This window comes from Brachyistius frenatus, unplaced genomic scaffold (assembly GCF_029030835.1).
Source record: "Brachyistius frenatus isolate BFR_SWC_R1_liver_20210118 unplaced genomic scaffold, ASM2903083v1 Contig_32, whole genome shotgun sequence".
In the NCBI taxonomy this organism is placed as follows: Eukaryota; Metazoa; Chordata; class Actinopteri; family Embiotocidae; genus Brachyistius; species Brachyistius frenatus.
This window is the reverse complement of record NW_027210631.1, coordinates 2,693,979-2,712,624: the sequence shown is the minus strand read 5'-3', so window position 1 is coordinate 2,712,624 and position 18,646 is coordinate 2,693,979. Positions and strand designations below refer to the sequence as shown.

General features: G+C 43.2%; 2 protein-coding genes across 2 annotated transcripts; one reads left to right on the top strand and one right to left on the bottom strand.

Moving 5' to 3' along the window:
• Positions 1-216: 216 nt before the first annotated feature.
• mcm10 (minichromosome maintenance 10 replication initiation factor) lies at positions 217-10,762 on the top strand. The gene is made up of 18 exons (XM_069699947.1): positions 217-388; positions 1,193-1,244; positions 1,332-1,619; positions 1,721-1,915; positions 2,250-2,387; positions 2,490-2,697; positions 2,821-2,986; positions 3,385-3,552; positions 5,372-5,488; positions 5,621-5,817; positions 6,798-6,892; positions 7,344-7,457; positions 8,125-8,595; positions 9,405-9,535; positions 9,667-9,780; positions 9,922-10,067; positions 10,210-10,252; positions 10,358-10,762. Exons 2-18 carry the CDS (start codon positions 1,238-1,240, stop codon positions 10,439-10,441), a joined length of 2,682 nt encoding a protein of 893 aa, XP_069556048.1. The 5' UTR covers positions 217-388; positions 1,193-1,237; the 3' UTR covers positions 10,442-10,762.
• Positions 10,763-12,365: 1,603 nt separating this feature from the next.
• ucmaa (upper zone of growth plate and cartilage matrix associated a) lies at positions 12,366-18,112 on the bottom strand. Its single transcript, XM_069699946.1, has 5 exons — positions 18,012-18,112; positions 16,494-16,553; positions 16,316-16,408; positions 14,720-14,818; positions 12,366-12,911 (listed from the first exon to the last, which is right to left on the bottom strand). Exons 1-5 carry the CDS (start codon positions 18,067-18,069, stop codon positions 12,823-12,825), a joined length of 399 nt encoding a protein of 132 aa, XP_069556047.1. The 5' UTR covers positions 18,070-18,112; the 3' UTR covers positions 12,366-12,822.
• Positions 18,113-18,646: the final 534 nt, after the last annotated feature.

The window sequence follows — 18,646 nt, the reverse complement described above, 5'->3', positions numbered from 1 at the left end:
TTGTATTATACTTTTTTTTTTTTTTTTTTAATCGCATATAAATATTAACTGTAAAGAAGTGCAGCCCTTAAAATGCCTGTCTAAAAGCAAAACTACGACACGTGAACCTTTTATTTCTAGTTAGGCAAACCGTTGGCCACCTCGCAGCACTTCGACAACAACGGGGTCCTTCGTTTAGCGCCAGTTTGGATTTTCTTCCTCTGGATGAAAGATGTCGAGACGACAAGTTGTCGTAATATGTCGATTTTATGAAATATAACGGAGTTAATTTTACACACACTTGAGCACAGCTTCTTATTGGAAAATAAGCGCCCCGTTGAAAGGTTCGACGTGTTTGTGAAAAACGTCAAAGTAGCATTAACGCTACGGAAAGCCGAGACATTAAAAGGTAAGTTAACTGTCAGGTTGTTTGACTTGAGAGATTTAAACACATTAAAAGACGTGTTTGAAAATACACATTTGGTTAAAGCGACATTTTATCGCATTATAGGAAATTATTCAAACGAGTTCAAACAAAACAGTGAGACTGTAAACATGTCAACTTTAAGAGGAGCCTCTAATATAAATGTAAAATAAAAACCACTGTTGGTGATTAAGCAATAATACAACATTACGACACACACACAAAAAAAAGAAATGTTAATGGTAATTATATCAGGACATATTTCTAAACAAGGGCGGACTACCACAGTGGATTTCATATAGACTAATTTATTTATTGAGTAAATAATCAACAAATTGCCAAACAAGAATAAACCAAACCTGAATTACGGTCACTGTTTTGTGTGTATAATAGTCATACAAATCCCCCTCATGTGACAGGTTTTTGCCTCCTTCAACAGTCGAGCCTTTATTTAACCCTTTTAACTGTCTTTTCATCATCAGCTGTACAAACTGTATGTGAGTCTTAATCTGCTCAAGTCTTCTCCACCCACGACATAATCCAAGACCTCCACAGCAGAGCTGCCCGAAGCTCTTCCAGATTTATTGTTTCAGCTTCACTGTAAATCTGAGACTGATTTACAGCTCAGTCAAACATCTACAGAAATGATCGATGTTTTAAATGTATTTTTTAAATTTCAAGACAATTTACAGGCACGCAGATCCTACTCTGTTTTCGTAGCACTCGTTGCACGAGCTGCCGGTTTGCTCGCCTACCTCTCCAGGTAATTAAGTGTCCACCTTTCTGTAGGTCACCAGTTCATCTGAAGCCAGCTGCACTGTTAACGTCTCTAAAATGGACAGTAAGTACCATGAGATTTAAAACACACAAGAGCACAGCTTTATGAGTGAGTGAAAAAGACACAAGTGTGTGTACTCCTGTCGCCCAGGTGAGGATGATCTGGACATTTTGACGGCCCTGCTGGCTGAGAATGAAGGTGTGGACGAAGAACAAGATCATCAGGAGCAGGTGGACGACTTGGACGCCCTGTTTGATGAAGACAATGAGGAGGAAGAGTATAAAGAGGGCACGGAGGAGGAGGAGCAGGAGCAGCGAGTCGCGGACACAGAAGACGTAGTGTCGGAGCTCTTCGGAGACGTGGACGACATTGAAAATGAGGAGACGGACTCAAAAGGAAAAGAAGGTGGCGGAGACAGGTCAAAAGAGGATTTACAAGGTTTGTGCTGCTTCTAGTTCACCCACAATGCATTTCAGTTCTGTTCCACGTGGCTTGTTGGGTCTGTGTTCATGTCTGGATCCTAACGTGTTCTTCTTCAGAGGAGCTGAAGCGGATGCAGGAGCAGATGCAGAAGTTACAGCAGCAGCTGGAGTCGAGCCAGAAGGTTTCATCCCCTTCAGTCGGGACGACAGGAGGCTCGGTGACACCCAAACCGACACCGACCCGACAGCCGACCTCCAGACTGAGGCAGGCCAAACCAGCCGCTGCCACGCAGAAGACCAACACACAACAAGGTAAACATTTAGCTGTTGACCAGTTCCCTTAAGGTCGACTGCGCTATTTGGTTTTCAACATAAAGTGCAGATTAAATTGACTCGTAAACGAGCTCATGCTTTGCTCTTAACTTCCTTACTGACACAGTTTCATTCAAACCTCCATTTCATTTCATTTTTTGATGTCGTTGTTTTTGTTTTTGATTGTAAATTGCTTTTTCATCTGTAGTTTTGGAGACTCTTGTGCGTTACCATGAGCAGAATAGATACAAAAATAAAATGAAATGAAATAAATGCAGTGGCAGCAAAAGTTGACCCTGATTCTGATTTTCTTTATTTCTTTATTTTCTGACAGCAGCAACATCTTCATCGACTGCGGTCAGAGGAGGAAGCCTGAAGCTCCAGGAGTCCTCCGACTTTTCTGCTCAGCTCAACAACGCTGACTCATTCAAACGCCAACCTAGAGTCGCTCACCAACCCACCACATCACCAGGTAAAACTTATCCTTCAACATTTCCTTACACAAACCACAGTTCCTAAAACACGTCGTGCTGCAATACGAATATATTTATTTCCTTCACCGTACTCCCTTTAGAAGACAGAGGCCCGCTGGTGGAGATAAAGATCGGCAGCTCCTTCCAGCCCGTCGCGAGCACCAGCAAGGTTTCTGACCCTCTGAGATCACCTCCACCTTCCCGCAGCAGACCTGCGGCCGCTGCGTCAGCAGGACCGCCTACACCTGCTTCTTATCCCGCTCTGCCCAAAGACGTGGCTGTGGAGAAATACTCGGGACTGAGGCTCAGGTCAGAACAACGAAGTGATGCCTTTTTTCTTCTTTTTTTTTAAGAAAGGTTTTAGCGTAACACACACAATATGAAATGTTTGTCAGGTGGTCCGGTCTGAATTTCTGCCGTTTTCCACTTCAGAAAGCCGCGAGTTTCCTCCACCGACATGGACCGCAAGATGGCTGATCGGCGCCTGATCCGTCTGTCTCAGCTGCCGGAGCGTTTGGCTCGAGAGAAGCTGGAGGACAGCGACTGGGTGACGTTTGCGGTGCTGGTGAACAAGGCCACGCAGCAAAGCAACAGCAGCGTGAGTCTGAACTCAAACCTTTCGCTTTCTCTGGTATTTTGCTGCATATTAAGATGTAACTAATATCCCGACTTGCGTTGTTTCACAAAAGCTTAACACTTATTGACTCTGTTGACGAGGGGGTGTTCATGGACCCAACTATGCTGTTGTTAGCAAAATACAAGCTTTTATCTGGAAGAATGCAGGTGAAAAGTAATCTGACACTGACATCAAGAGGAAAACAAATAACAAGCACAAGTATGTTCAGGTGAAAACTTTGGATCCAGATCGTTATTAAAAACCGTAAAACTAAGACTTTTGAACGCTGCCTGTTTCATGTTGTTTTTCTTCATTGCTGGTTGCTGCTCTCTCCTGTAACGTTGCCGTCACTCTCCTGACGAAGCGCTTCCTCTCTGCAGGGCAAAACCTTCAGCATCTGGAAACTCAACGACCTCCACAACCTGGAAGTGTTCGTGTCTCTGCTGCTCTTCGGCGACGTCCACAAAGAGCACTGGAAGACGGAGCCGGGCACCGTCATCGGACTCCTCAACCCCAACCCCATGAAGCAGAGGGATGGATACGACGGGGTGAGTGGACTCTGAACTCGATGTCATTTGGGTTGTTGTTTTTTTTTTCACGTTATGTTCATGTTGGTGCAATTTCTGTCATTAAAATTGTTTAACAGTTGGGGGTTAAGACTTTGCTCAAGGGCACCGTAGAAGTGGTAACGGGGGAGGAGCAACTGCCGCTCTTTCACTTTCACTTCAACTCTGCAGATCAAATCGGACTCATGTCAACAACAGCGGATCATCTCTGATAATCAGGGAATGTCAGGGGATTTTAGAAACTTTTTTCCAGACAGGGAAAGTCAAGGAATTTGATCATTTTTGGTGCCAAGTCATCGAATATCAGGGAATTTTGTTTGCATGTTTACATTTTAGTTGTCATTTATCAAAATGTAATGTTTTCCATGTATGTAGCTGTAATGTAAGTTAGCTAGTTATTGACAATGTGTCTGTTCGGTAACATTAGTGGTCACTAGAAGATGTTGAAAACGGAGCTTATTATGTTGCGAGCTTATTTCTGTTATTTTTTTGATAGATTTTTTTTTTGCCTCCTCAACCAGTATTTAGACATGCATTTCATTTCTTTCAATATCGGTACAAACAGAGGAGCATTTGTCCGCCTGGTTTTAACAGAAATGTTTCTTGTCAGCTCAGCACAATCGCAGCCTGTTTCTCTGTTCATTATAGGTGATGGAAAATTCATCTTTTTAGTCCTTGAAAGTCAGGAAATTTAACATTTGACGTTGAACAGATCTCCTTATCGAGTGTTAAAACAATTTCAGCTTCATTGTAAAGGTCTGTGCTAAAAATGCAGAAACGTCCTCCTCAGGTTTAACAACTATCTCTAGTCTTTCTGATGATTTATTGATGCTAGAAGTAACACGTTCAAGAGAAGAACAATCGAAAATAATCTCATGTCAGAAACTAAATTGGGCCCAAATTACACAGGTTCATTTGTGATACTTTAGTATAAGTTTGTTGATCTTTTGTTTTCTAACAAACAACATATCAAATCCAGCTGATCCCACAAAACGCTAGACCTCACTGCCGCGTTTAAAATGCAGGATACATTGTAATTAACTGCCTCACAAAGAAATCACGTGACTCTCAGCTCTTGTGGTGTCGTTATAATCCCGTTTTACAGATGTTTTACTGAATCTGTTTTAAGGTTTTCTTTGTTTTTGTCATCGACTGGTTTGGCAACTGAAGCGTCTGACAATTAAATGAGAGGACAGATTAGGCTGAGATGTTATAAACAGAAATATGGCGAGGACACATTCACCCTCAGACACTTTCACATCCTCCCGTCCCACCCGCAGAGGCCAGAGTTCAAAGGCCTTAAAGTCAGGAGAGATGAAGTGAGGATTCATCTGCAACGCAGTCACAGTGTGGAAACTAATCTTCCTGACACCACTCGTCACTCGTCACTCGTCACTCTGTCTGCACACATCTTCATATCTCAATTCAATTCTTGGCAAACTTAAAAGCACAGTTAGTGCTGGAATCAGGAGAGTTCGACTTATATATCTGCAGTTAGATTTATCCGACTGTCGCAGATTTATAAGTGTGTATGTTGTCTGCCTCAAAAATGACTGAAACGATTTATTAATGATCACAAAAGTTGTTGGTTGATTTTCTTTTAATCAATTAATTATACCTTAAAAAAATAAAAAATAAAACATAGTTCCAGCCAGACATATAAATAAATAAATAAAAAAGAAAGAGAGGAAAATCAAAGAAAACTTTGATGCATTTTTATTACGTAGTGTTTTGATTGATCTTTACTGCCGGAGGCTGAATCCCCTTCCAGAAAACAACAGCTTGTGTTGAACGTGTGCAGGTGAGTCTGACGGTGGATCACCCGCAGAAGGTGATGCTGATGGGTGATGCTCAGGACTACGACACCTGCAAGGCCGCCAAGAGGAACGGAGAGCCGTGCTCTCAGATTGTAAACATGGTGGGTCGGTTTTCTCTCGCTGCACGTTTCTCCATGAACAGTTTGGTTAAACTCTGTCCTCGATTATCGGCCCACGTTTCAGAAGCTGCGTTCTCATCGCTTTCCCTCTCGGCTGCTTGTCGCTCCCTGCAGTACGAGTGTCAGTACTGTCAGTATCACGTCAAGGCCCAGTACAAGAAGATGAGCTCCAAGAGGGCCGAGCTGCAGTCGTCCTTCTCTGGAAAAGCTCCCAACAGGCTGAAGGCGAAGGGAGGCAGCCTGAAGGAGCGACTCTGTCAGGACGGTTTCCACTACGGCGGCGTTTCCTCGGCGGCCTGCGCCGCTTCACTGTGAGTCATGTCAGACGCCATCGTTTAAGCCTACAGTCGTGCAAATCTGTATTTCTCTGCCAGTGCTGAAGTATCTGAGGCAAAGTCAGGTCAGTCAGACATGTAGACATTTCTACAAAATGTTCCCTTTGAAGGTCCCATGTTTGACTCTTTTCAGGTGTTTAATTTCCAGTCTTGATATTTATGTTTTTGATGTTTTTGTAGTTTTAAGTGCAAAAAACAATCTTCATAAAATGTTACATCTCATTCTATCGGAAACGTAACTGGAATATCTCGAAATACAATTTTTTTTTTTACAGAGGGGTCTCAAATATTTTGAGCTCTGCTGAGACCACAGAGACTGTCCACAAACTGTAAAGATTAAAACTCCAGACATTAGAAGACATACTTCCATTCTTTAAATCCAAAATGGCGGACTCCCTGTTAAGTTGGGTCATGGTGCTAAGACAGTTATTTTAACATCTGGGTATGATAAAAAATGTCCACTGAATATCGTGGATGTAGGTAAATTTAGCCGCCGGGACTGCAGTTTAGGGGGCGCTAGTGAGCCATTCGGCCACGCCCACTTGCGAAAACCATTAAAATACGTCATTTTTTTCACCAGGAGTTACGTGTGTCACAACTTTCATGAGTTTTTGAGTACATTAAATCCTCCAAAAAGGCGACTACTTTGTCAGGATAAGAAAGCGGAAGAATAAGAACTCCTTGAATAACAATAGGGCTTTCGCACCATTCGGTGCTCGGGCCCTAATAACAATATAATAATCAGGATTTGGAAACATCAGTTAGCTGTCAGTGTTATTGTCCAAACAGACGCTGCGTCCCGTCTGGATTCTGACTGAAGTCGCATTTGCACTTTTACCGCATGCGTTAAAGTCAATTTGTGCTAACAGCAAGTTACAGATCCAGGATCACAGCGTGTGTCCCGGGCAGCTTCTGGGCTGCTTGACCTTTTTCAGTAACGAGTCTGTCCGTTGCAGAACCGCGTCCAAACCAAACAAACCGGTCCAGCAAACTCTGGACAAGCTGTTCGTGAGAGGCTCGGCTCAGATCGTCGATCAGGCCAAGAGGCTCGGTAAGAACTGCTGATCCGACTGAATCCTGCTGCAAGTTCCTATTTAAAACCCCGAAGAACCGCATTAATAAAAGCTTTTATCAATTGATTTATATTCTAAACACATGTAATACATTGGTTTTATTTTCACACAAAACATGGGTGCAGTTGAAGTAATACCTCGACTGTTGATGCTGTGAACTCTCTTTCTCTTTCTCTGACCTCGATTTCATTTTTTTAAATAATTGGGATGGATTTCTCTTTTGATTTAAACCAAGATGAGACTAATGGTGTTTTAGCTTTTAAAGAATCACAGATCTTTAGTCAGACTGCAGTAAATTATGCTACTTGTGTATTTGTATTCTTAATAGAAATCATTCAATGAACAACTGTAAAAGCAGAAAATGCTAAAAAAAAAAAAAACAAAAAACTTTAAATATATATATATTTTTTATGTCTATTTATTTTTTAGCTGTTCAGTCCGGTGAAGTTTCAGGTTGTTCGAATGAATTCAGGAGCCTGATGTCGATGCCAACACCGGGAGCCCTGCAGCTGAAGAAGCACCTGATACGAGGCGGCCAATCAGGTACACCGCCTGGAAATTAGAGCCCGAACATCAGCCGACTGATGTTCGCCTGTCACAGATATTTTGGTATTGATGCAAATGTTGGCTGATAATTTTACTTATTTTACAAAACATAATGCAGAAAAAGATTACCATTACTTTAGGAATTGTTCTGTGTGGGTTTTTTTGTTGTTGTTGTTTTGTTATTTAGTTATCCTTTATTTATTTATTTATAATAATTAAATCCCAAGTGAACTTTCCTCTTTGAATGCACTGATGTCAGAGTGGACAATAAACTATAAAATGTCCTGCCTCCTTTTAAATATCTTTGTCACATTTTTATAAGTGTTTGATAATCACATATGTGCTCCAAATATCCAAGAGCAGTCGGGCTCTGCTACAAATATTTTAGTTTCTTTGGCAGGTTAAATATTAAAGATTTGTTGAGTTAAGGGAACTCAGGATTCAGTTCTGATTGACAGCTTTGTTTGTGTTAAAGTTTATGCCGCCAAAACCTCTGATGACTAAAACATTGTTTCCTGTATCGGGTTCAAAATGGAAAACTTTGCCATAAACTGCAGAGATGTCATATTTTATTCGATGCATTTGAGCCTCACATTAAACTACAACAGGACCTGAAGCCCACGATGATCCCAGACCTTTTCTTTCACCTGTTGTTCGTCTTCAGCCCCCAGAGATGCAGCTGGAGCTCAGCTTCAGTCCATCTCGGCCTCAGACCTGCTGAAGCAGCAGAAACGGATGCAGCGGGAGCTCCTGGAGAACCGGCGGCGGAGGGCGGAGGAGATCCAGAAAAGGGTGCAGCAGAACTCGGGCGGCGCCACACCGGTACCGAGCCGAGGAGGTCTGACGTCCCCGAAAGCTGCTTCCGAGGTCCCCAAGTCCCCCCAAAGCCCCGCGGCGCCTCACGCCCCGACCCTCGGCCGGGGCTTCTCCAAAGATGAAGACATCCTCTTCTTCGAGAACAGCCCGCCTCCAGCTCCCGCTCTCAGCCTATCAGCTGCCAAGATGGCTGCTCTGAAGAAGCTGAAGGCCAAAGGGGCGGGGCTTAAGAAGGAAGACCCCAACGCTGTGAAGAGGAAGAGGAGCGACAGCAGTGAGATCAACACCCGAGTAGAGAAGAATCGAACCTCACCCAATGGTACGACCACACTTCTGTATGTTCACATTTCATTCGTACGTCTGACTCCCGATCTTCTGTTTTTCATTTCACTCTTTGTTTTCGGTTTCCTTTTTTATTCTGATCTCTGCTGTTAATCTACTTTGTTCTTTTTTAGTAATATATTTCACACATCTGATTACCAGCAACGGCAATAAACAGCAGATTGATTGGTCAGATTGAAATTCATTTTAAAAGTTAAAGTGATCATTTTTGTTGCATTCATTATGTAGTTACTTATATTTAGTATGAGCTCTCGGGGCTCCTGGAGAACGACAACATAAACCCGACTGATTGTAGATATTTTACTTGGTAGCAGTTTACACAAGAAAGAAACGTGTTCACGACAGGACAAGGTTGTTAGAAATGGGTGCGCTTGATTTGCTGAGTAAAATTTACATTTCTGCATTTAGCTCCATCATAACGGCCCCTTCAGAAACCTGTTCATAATTTGGACAGGAGATTGCAATTTTTTTTAAATTCCCACGATGAACCTGCATTAAATATATTAAATAGAAGCTCAGCTGAAGGTGTTACAGCAACAAAACCTGCTTTATCAAGAAAACTGCAACTCCTTGTTTCCACTCGGAGGCTCTTCAACCGTCCTCTCGTCATCGAAACAAACCACAAGCTGGTAGACCGGAAAAAACAGTAACACAGGAAGTGACGGGGATTATGGGTCTTACATTAGAACTGGGCTGCCAATCATTGCGCTTTCCTTCCTTAGTCATCACAGAGTTTGTGTTAAATGACACGCTCGTTATAACCTGTTCTTTGACTTGCCTGTGCAGGTGAATCGTCCGGTAACGGGGAGGAGGAACCGGCCGAGAAAAAGAAACGAGATCAACTCCGCTACATCCAATCAGAAGAGTTTCAGAAGATCCTCAACGCCAAATCTCGCCACGGGGTCCTTCTTCAAGCGGTACGACCAGTTGATGGACGTTTGCTATTTGATTTACAGCCGTCGTGTTGCTGCGACTTATTTTCTTTCAATCAAGCTGCATTCCTACACGTGAAATCCTGCAAAGTGTGCGTGAATCTGCTCTCTCTCAGGCCGAGTACCAGATGCAGGAGCGCTACTTTGATCCTCTGGTGAAGAAGGAACAGATGGAGGAGAAGATGAAGGGCATCAGAGAGATGAAGTGTCGAGCCGTCAGCTGTAAAAAGGTACCAAGCCCGAAGTTACATTTATCCCAGATAGAAAATCTGCTACCGGGGATGTTTATATTTTGTGTGTGCCCTGTAAAGACGATGAGAAGCCTGCGATTGTCTCTCAGCCATTACTCCCCCTGTTCTCTCTGCTCCCAGTGTGGCTACACCTACTTCAAGCCGGCGGACCGCTGCGTGGAGGAGAATCATGAACTGCGGTGGCACGACGCCCTCAAACGATTCTTCAGGTGTCCCTGTGGACAGAGAGCCATCGCTCTGGACAGACTGCCACACAAACACTGCAGGTAAGACCGGCTATAAATCTCTCTTCCTCTTCCTCTGATCGTTTTTCAGAAAAAGAAAGAACCCGTAAGAGTTGACAGGACACGCCAACACACGTTCTCCGTCTCCTTTGACAAAATAATAACTCATGTTTTGCCGTTTCAGTAACTGTGGTCTGTTTAAATGGGAACGTGATGGGATGCTGAAGGTAAAACTCATAACGACCTCATTTGAAAGGAAAAAAAACAAACATCCTCTTATTGTTGTAAACAGAGACGGGAGACCTGACGACGCTCTTTCTGTTTTATTGCAGGAGAAAAAGGGGCCGAAGATCGGCGGAGAGCTTCTCCAGCCTCGAGGAGAGGAACAGGCCAAGTTCCTCAACAGCATGAATTGACTCCTGCTTGTTGAGGCAACAGCATGTAATCACATTTTTAAGTTTGTAATTTAAGGGTTCAGTGGGTTTTTTCATGTTTTTTAATTTTTTTTTTATTCATCAATTATGTCGTCTAATTGGATATGTGTGAAGCTGTCGGGTTTGCTGGAAACAGGCTGATTAAAGGGATGATTTGCACCATTTAATGTCAGTGGTTCCACTGTGCTGATGAAAAGCTGAGCAGAAACTAATCTGCTGCCGATCTGGGAAGAACGAACTAATATTCTGTCGGTTACGAAATTTAAACATCGTATGATGGCGGACATGTTTTAAAAAAAATTTTTTTTTAACTTAAAACAGCAACAATTCATCCCATTTCTGCATTTAGTGACTGAATAGTGAGGATTGGTTGCATGAAAACAACTTGACACGCGCAGTAGACAGAACGTGTGTAAATATTGAAATGAATCGTGGCTGAACTGCATTTAGCGGCTTTAGTTGTCGGGTCCTGGTAATGTGCATGCAGGCTCACTGCCGCATTGACGTAGCTGATCGGGACCCTTGAATAGAACAGAACCATTGTTGATGTTATTAGTAACACCTGTGCTTTTCCTAATATAAGTCCAAATGTTTGCTGTAAAAACACCTGATACATTTAGGGAAAAGTGTAAATATTATTTTTAACCTTAAATTTATTTATCCAGCCTTCAGTTAATAACTCCAATCAATGTTTTGATGCCTCCTCTGTGGGGATTGTTAAATGTCTCATATTGTATAAATTCCTATTTCTTGTTTTTATTAAAAATCAAGTCTAGTTGCTATATACATTTTGTCAAAATGTTCGGTCCACAGATAAATTTACAGCCTGTAGTCGGCAACTGAGGCGTTTGGACTGCTGCAAGTTTGTGATGTCACAAACTCACGCTCATGTCATATGTCCACCCTCAGCACAGCCCACTGTACAACGTTTATGTTGAAGAAAACACCAAGCTGTTATTTGTTGGCAGAGCTAGGAAGCTACAAGACCAAAGGAAACCTGTGATTGGCCTGGGCAGGTGTCACTCAGAAAAGAGTCAACCAATCAGAAGAGAGGGTCACTGATATCAATGTTTCTTAAAGACACAAAACAGCCTGATCTTTGGTAGAGCTCCAAAAAGACGCTTCAGGAGGAGACATCAAATTATTTTGATGTTTCTTGGTGCTTAAAACCACAAAAATATCTTATGGATATCAAGACTGCATATAAAACACCAGAAAGGAGTGAAATATGGACCTTTAAAAAGTCAGTTTGTAGAAGTATCTCTTTATGTCTTACTGACCTGATTTTACCTGAGAAACTGTAGCACTGGCAGGAAAATACACATTTACAAGACTAGACTTAAAAATGTGCATACATTTTAAAATATGGGACCTTTTAAATGGTACTTCAGCTGGAAATCTGAAAGTATAAGGCTCAGAAGGGGTGACAGGACAGCAGAGGCTCGTATTTGGTGGAAGGGGACTGAAACTCTCTCCTGTATGAGCACACGAACATCCTCTTAACACACTCCACATGGAGGCCAGGTGGCGCTCACTCAACTCTCCGAGCCAATCCACACGGCCTTAAACAGAAAGAGGCCTGAAGGGGAATCCTGGCACGGAGATAAAATAAGGTTCCTGGGTCGGGAGCCGTGTGATTAGAGAGCGCAGAGTGCCATGCCGCATCATTAAGAGGGTTTCATTTGTGCTCATTATCCCGTTGTTGCCGTTTGTTTTTTTTTTTCTCCCGCTCCTCTCTTGCTCCCTCTTCAGTCTCTTCGTTGCCCGGTCCAATATTTCCACTCTGGAATGTGGGAATCGTTTCAGCCTGATGACTTCTGCAGCCCACCTCATCTTCGCTCTTCCTTCCACCTCCACATACTCCAAATGCCAGACGGCTGCAAGTGTGAGTCACAACACATCACTGGAAACTCGTCTTTATTTGTCCTTTCGACTTGAAGACTCTTTGCAAAAAAAAACAAAAAACCAAAAAGTAAAGCTACAACCCTTTTCTGGAACAACCAGGCACGTGTACATAGAAGGTTGTATTACCGCTGTTAATACAGTACCTCAGGCTGACATGAAGGTATCATCGGGTAGCGTGTATGTACATATAACAAGTAGTAAAAACAAGCATGCAGAACTTAAAGCTTACTTTACACCCAAAAAAAAAATGCTCTTTGAATACACTTTACACTTTGATATGGAAAACACATATTGCACTTAAGGTTTATAAAAAAATAAAGCTAAAAGAAAATGTTGACGATGAAAGTGGGACAAACACGGAAGTAACATTAGCACTCTTATGGCAGCCGGCCTTGGTACGGCGTAAAGGTGGCGGTGGGTTCCTGCTCCGATGGGACGTGTTGAAGCCCGGTTCTTGCTCAGTGGAACCAGTAGTAGCGAGGATAGAGGCCGTCGTAGTGATACTCTCGCAGCTGCTCGTTCGTCTCACTCGATCTCTCGTTCACCTCTGTGGATAAAAGAAAGAGTTGAATTAAGCAGCGGTATTCAACATTTTTATTTTAAAAAATTAGTCACACGAGTTCCTGTATGTGGAAGAGTCGACGGTAGTGATGAGCCCGCAGAGAATTATCACCTGCCTTCGTAGTTCTGTTTTACAAAGTGTCTTTTTCTACACTTTTGTTTTGGTTTTCTGACCCACAATTTTACTGTTTTGATTCACTTTCCCGACTCTCATCTTAGTTTTGTTGTTTACTAGATAAAAAAAATAAAAATAAAAGCTCAGATAAACCCACTGAACGCTTCCCGTTAGCAACCTAAATATAAGAGCGAGCAGGGGCCTACTAAGCCTACGGGCCGTAGCAGCAGCGTCTCCATGTGGTTAGCCTTGAGACGCAGCTGCAGTTTGGGTTCGATTTCTCCAGAAAAGATTGCGGTTTGAGTTAAAAATTGAAGCTACATTATGTTATGTATGCAAGTTAACGCTCTTAAAAAGCTTCAAATAAGTCAACGTTGACTTTTGCTTCCACACGGGACACGAAACGCAATCTCCCCGGTGAGAGGTCGGTGTTTGATTCGTCTCACCGTCCACAGTCTCCAATACCGACATGGACTCTGTGACTCTGAAAAACGATGTGATCTGACGTCCTCTTTTGTGTAAATACTACGGCCGCCAGAGGTCGCAGTAAACGTAACCTGCCGGCCCGCTGGGAGGTGCAGTTAGCACAATCTGAACACTGGATTCATGAAACAAACGGGGTGACAGCAACCTCCTGAACCCACTCGTAGGTTCTGCAGGTCCCTACCGGGCCCATCCGCACGCGTGACGATCACCGCCTCTTCGAGAGGCTGAGGTCGGGTGAATATTGATTACTCTTAGGTGCAGTATTTGCCACTCGGCGAGCCCAGGAACAAATCTGTGTTCTAACATCTGACAAAATCACAGCAAAGCCGCCATCGCTGTTACGGCAACATCAAATCCAACATTGATTGAGTTGATTTAATAAATACAGTTTGTTTGTGCGTCTAGATTCACGTGTTGACGGCCCACTGCGAATACCATAAAAATACAAAAGCACATTTCCATCTTGTGCGACCACGATGCAGCCAACCATTTTGGAATATTGTACGGATGCATCCGAGTTTAAATAGCAGGATCTTTCTTAACTCTTTACAACCGACCAGCTCGCTCCGAATGCCACATTAGTTGCATTTTGACTGAGATTTGACTTCCTGTTGTTTTGTAAATAGACCCGGTGCAGATCTTTTTGTTCTCCTGTGAAACCGCATTGACCCAAACCACCCAAAACACTGTATCTCGGATATAAAAGCCAGTCACATCTTTATGGTCAGCCGTTCCTAGTTTAGAAACCGTGGACTGTAACTATATCACAGCTGAGAGACGACCGCGGGGAAGATTGTCGACCGCAAATGGACACTTTGATTTGGTGTGGAGTCTCAGGCGCTGTGCTGCGGTCCGCAGGCTCGTGGGTGTCGAGCGGTTCGTTCGAGAGCCAAACTAAAACTCCGTCCCTCCAGTGTGTCCTGTGTCGAGCCCTCTCGTGACAAGTGGCAACTAAGCGTGTCAGGGTTTCTGCAAGTATCCTTTCAGGTTACCCATTCACGACACGACCTAACGTGTGTTTACGGGTACAAGAGCTGCCTCGTTATATGTATATATATGTATATATATATATATACAACATTATTATTATAATTTTCTGCTGGTTTTCTTTCAGGCATCTCACCCTCAGTTCACTGAAACGCAGACTTCAGGCGTTCGACGTGGACCTAAAATCGGATGAATCTCCATCTTACCATCGCGCACCTCCTCGACGTAGTTCTCGTACTTGTTCCTCTGCTCCTCGTTGTAGTCCCTCCTCTGCTTGTCGGCCGCCAGCCTCACCCTCTGCTCGGCTGTTGATGACAAATAAGGGCCGTCAGCACGCCGACAGAAGAAGTAAGTGCAGCTTAAAAACTTGCCTTGTGTTTTTCACACCTTTTCATTTCTCCAAAAGATTTTTTTTTTTTTGCATTATTTTTTAATTTAATGAATTTTCATCTGGTTGCTTTAAGTTACTTAATGTGTCATCAGTTGTGTGATTTTAACCCCTAAATTATTTAAGTAGAAGAAAAAGGATCAAACATCTTAACCAAACCCTCCCTCCCTCACACGGAGCTGCCTTGGGTTCTCATGGACCGACCTGCCGACAGACATAATCAACCTTTAACTGAGCTTGCGGAGCTGTTTGTCCCCAGCGAAGCCCCTCTTCAGTGCCCCGACGGTCTGCCGAGGCGAAATGACCCACGACCTCTCTGGAGGCCGGTCGTGGCCACGCGGACGTCACAGGTGGTTTTTTTTTACCAGATAGAAGCGATAAATCAACACAGACAGGTCTGATTATTCCCATGTGTTCATGTTGCTTAAAACAATATACGTGTCTGTTTGCAGTTTTTAAAAAAATGAATTCGGAGATTCCTCCGTGTTTGCATTATTTGTCCTGAAGCCCTCTGTGTGTGTGTGTGTGTGTGTGTGTGTGTGTGTGTGTGTGTGTGTGTGTGTGTGTGTGTGTGTGTGTGTGTGTGTGTGTGTGTGTGTGTGTGTGTGTGTGTTCAGTTGGTTGGAGGTGCGTCGATGGCTGACCGTCGAAGAATGAGCTCATTGTACAGAGAACCTTAGAGAGAGAGAGAGAGGCTGCACCACAGTACCCTGTGACTCCTTCTGCAGCCTCCAGCGTGTGTGTGTGTGTGTGTGTGTGTGTGTGTGTGTGTGTGTGTGTGTGTGTGTGTGTGTGTGTGTGTGTGTGTGTGTGTGTGTGTGTGTGTGTGTGTGTGTTTTCCAGACTCACATTTAAGAGCTGCTACTATACACACCAACACCTGCTTGAGTTTTCCGGCTACCACTCTCTCACACTTTCCCAGAATGCAGTCAAAACAAACCATACCATCTCCCGAGTCCCTCCACAAACCGTAAACCAACACGCGCACATTCACACACAAACGTTCTCTGCAGGAGGCCAAACATTTATGTCCAAATCAGCTGTGGCCACATCACCTGCTCGGGCAGCGCTGGGGGAAGTCAAACATAGAAAACACCAACTATAAATAGGCGTACCCATAAATTAGCCCCCCGCCCCTCTTCCACCTCCCCACCGCACAGCAACCACGTCGCTCATGACCCCACTTGTTTCTTACCAGCGTGATGATTGGCTTTCGAGCCTTCCACTTTAACTTGGGTAAAATCTCACGTAGTGCATCTCCCGGCACCACAAACAGGAACAGTGATCCATCCTCCAAACTTACCACAAACCGACCGACGGGCAGACAAATCTAAACTTTTCCCTCCCGACAGATAAAAGCGGCCGTCGACTCGTATCTTTGCTTTAAATGGACGTGTTGAACTTGTCGGCGTACCTTGAAGCTCATAGTATCTCACCGAGCGGCGAGTGCGGCGTTTGAAGAAGTTGGTGGCGTCCGACTCGGGCATGAACACCTGCCGTGCTGCACCTGAAGGTCAGAGGCCACAAGGTTCAAGGACTCACGAGGAGGACGTGAGAAGTCGTTGCAGAAAGTCATATGAAATAGTCGTTACCTTCATGATCAGCTGGTTTTGAATCATCTCGTACCGCCGCGTTTTCCACCAGACCAGAAACTGAGAGCGAAAGGAGAAACTTTTGTTTACTTCACATTCTGGCGCTAATGTTGTTTTTATCTCGTTGAGAAAAGGAGGACCGGAGTTACAGGAAAACCTCGATATCCTGAAGCCTTCTTTAAGAGCTGTAGTTTCTCCTTTGAGTTCAGGAATGAACATAAGGTGAAAGAAACTGAAACTCGAGGCTTCACTCACGTATGGAAGGTTATTTCAAATGACTAATTTACCAGAAAGGAGCGAGTTTAAAACAACCACAATAACAATTATTGAAAATCACAACACGTGAAACCGTGAAAAGCCTTCGATCACATTTTATTTCACTCCCTGCGGTCAAAATTTTCTTTATTAACGGATTCATCTTTAACAACCAATCTTTGAAGTAAAATGACTGTACAGCATCAGCATCAAACAAATCAGTAGATTTTAGCAGTTGAACTCACAAACTTCCTGCTTAAAATTTCACTGAAAGTCAGAAATAATTTAGCTCTTAACATATAAAACAGCTTTTTTTTAGGTCTAGTTTTGTGCAGAAGTGTGTGTCAGTAGAATTTTGAATTATATTTGAATTTGAATAGATAAACTTGAATAATTGCTCTAGAAATCTGAATCTGAAAAGAATAATTTGAAATAGAATTTTTTTTTGTTTGAATCTGAATTTCAATAAACTTGAAACTGAATGTTTAAGTTATGAATTTGAATTCATTTGCTCTGAAACTATTTAAACATCATGGAAAATTAAACGATCTAAATTCAGTTGTCACAATTCAATTTCAGTTTGTGTCTTTGCGGAAAAGCAACACGAGAAGAGGAAACAGTGAACGTAGCTTTAAGAAGTCACAGTCAGTGGCCACACATCTTTTAAATATCAATTTACCAACGTGTAATCTCTTCTTCGCTGTAATTTGGCAGCTCACTTCAAGTTTGTAGCGATCTTTGTCCTCATCGTCGTCTGTGCCACGGCCATCGCTCAGTGATCGGTCTGGGTTTGTTTGTGAGTTTTCCTCTCTGACAGTGAAAACTGGACTCATGAGATGAAGGCTCGCCTCCGAATAACTGGATGTTGAAATTACGGCTGTTATTTCAGTCGTTGAATTGAAGAAAACACGTTTCCTCGGCTCGTACGGCCGAACAAACAGCACTTACTATCTGAACACTTCTGACTCACCTGTTAAAACATGACTGAAAACTTTGATGCAAATATGTGAGGTCACTTTGAACTGCGCACGTGATGCAAAATTTATGTCTACAAATAAGATTGTACAAATTATTAAATGGAAATTTGAAAATAACGCTGGAATTCATACAAGAAATCTTCACAGTTAAGAAAAGACACAAGGTACTGTTCAACATATTTACAGATGAATACATAGTTCTTCCCCGATTATACAATATATCTCCCCCGAAGACGTTTAATATCCCCCGTCCTCCAACTCTTTTACCCTGACAAGCTATACTCACAGGTGAGGATGAGGAGGGTGGTGAGCAGAGACAGGACGAACACTCGAGTCCAGGACATCTTGAGAGAGAAAAGCAAAAGCTCTGTTGGACTTAACAGCACCCCTAACAGAACCCAACTGAGACGGGAGAGGAAGATAAAGGAGGGGAAGGAGGGAGAGGGAGGAGAAGGAGGGAGGAAAAGGCTCAAGGAGGGGAGGGAAGCTGCTGGAATTTCTATTGCCCAGGGGAGGAGATGAAGATGAAGACAAGGAGGGAAAGGGGGAGTGATGGTGGAGTCCAAAAGATATGAAGCCAAAGAAATTAAGACGGGAAACCGGGATTTAGTATTAAATGGAAACCCAAAAAACAGGTACTAAAAATAAAGCGAGGATGTGTTTAAATGTGATGCCTCGTACTTTTTAAAATTTATTATTTAACTTGCATACAAAGTACAATATAGATCGGGGGGAAACAACCCGAATCATTATTCAGTGCAACTGCAACTCCTCGAGTCCTGGTGTCATCCCAGACGGCCTCCATGATGTGGAGGTCAGACCACCTGTTGCAGGACTCCTGGATCTCCTCATCACTGAGCATAGCTCCTCCTGACGCTGGTAGCTTAAGTGCTTAAATCCTTTGCACACTGTGTACACAGT

Excerpts from the sequence above, each read along its gene's own strand:
- mcm10 (XM_069699947.1), top strand. Across the intron at positions 2,987-3,384 it reads CGCAGCAAAGCAACAGCAGC|GGCAAAACCTTCAGCATCTG; the intron begins GTGAGTCTGAAC and ends TCCTCTCTGCAG. Across the intron at positions 6,893-7,343 it reads CGATCAGGCCAAGAGGCTCG|CTGTTCAGTCCGGTGAAGTT; the intron begins GTAAGAACTGCT and ends TTTATTTTTTAG.
- ucmaa (XM_069699946.1), bottom strand. The coding sequence starts at position 18,069 with ATGTCCTGGACTCGAGTGTTCGTCCTGTCTCTGCTCACCACCCTCCTC. Across the intron at positions 16,554-18,011 it reads CACCCTCCTCATCCTCACCT|TTTCTGGTCTGGTGGAAAAC; the intron begins GTGAGTATAGCT and ends TTTCGCTCTCAG. Across the intron at positions 12,912-14,719 it reads CGTCGAGGAGGTGCGCGATG|AGGTGAACGAGAGATCGAGT; the intron begins GTAAGATGGAGA and ends TTTTATCCACAG.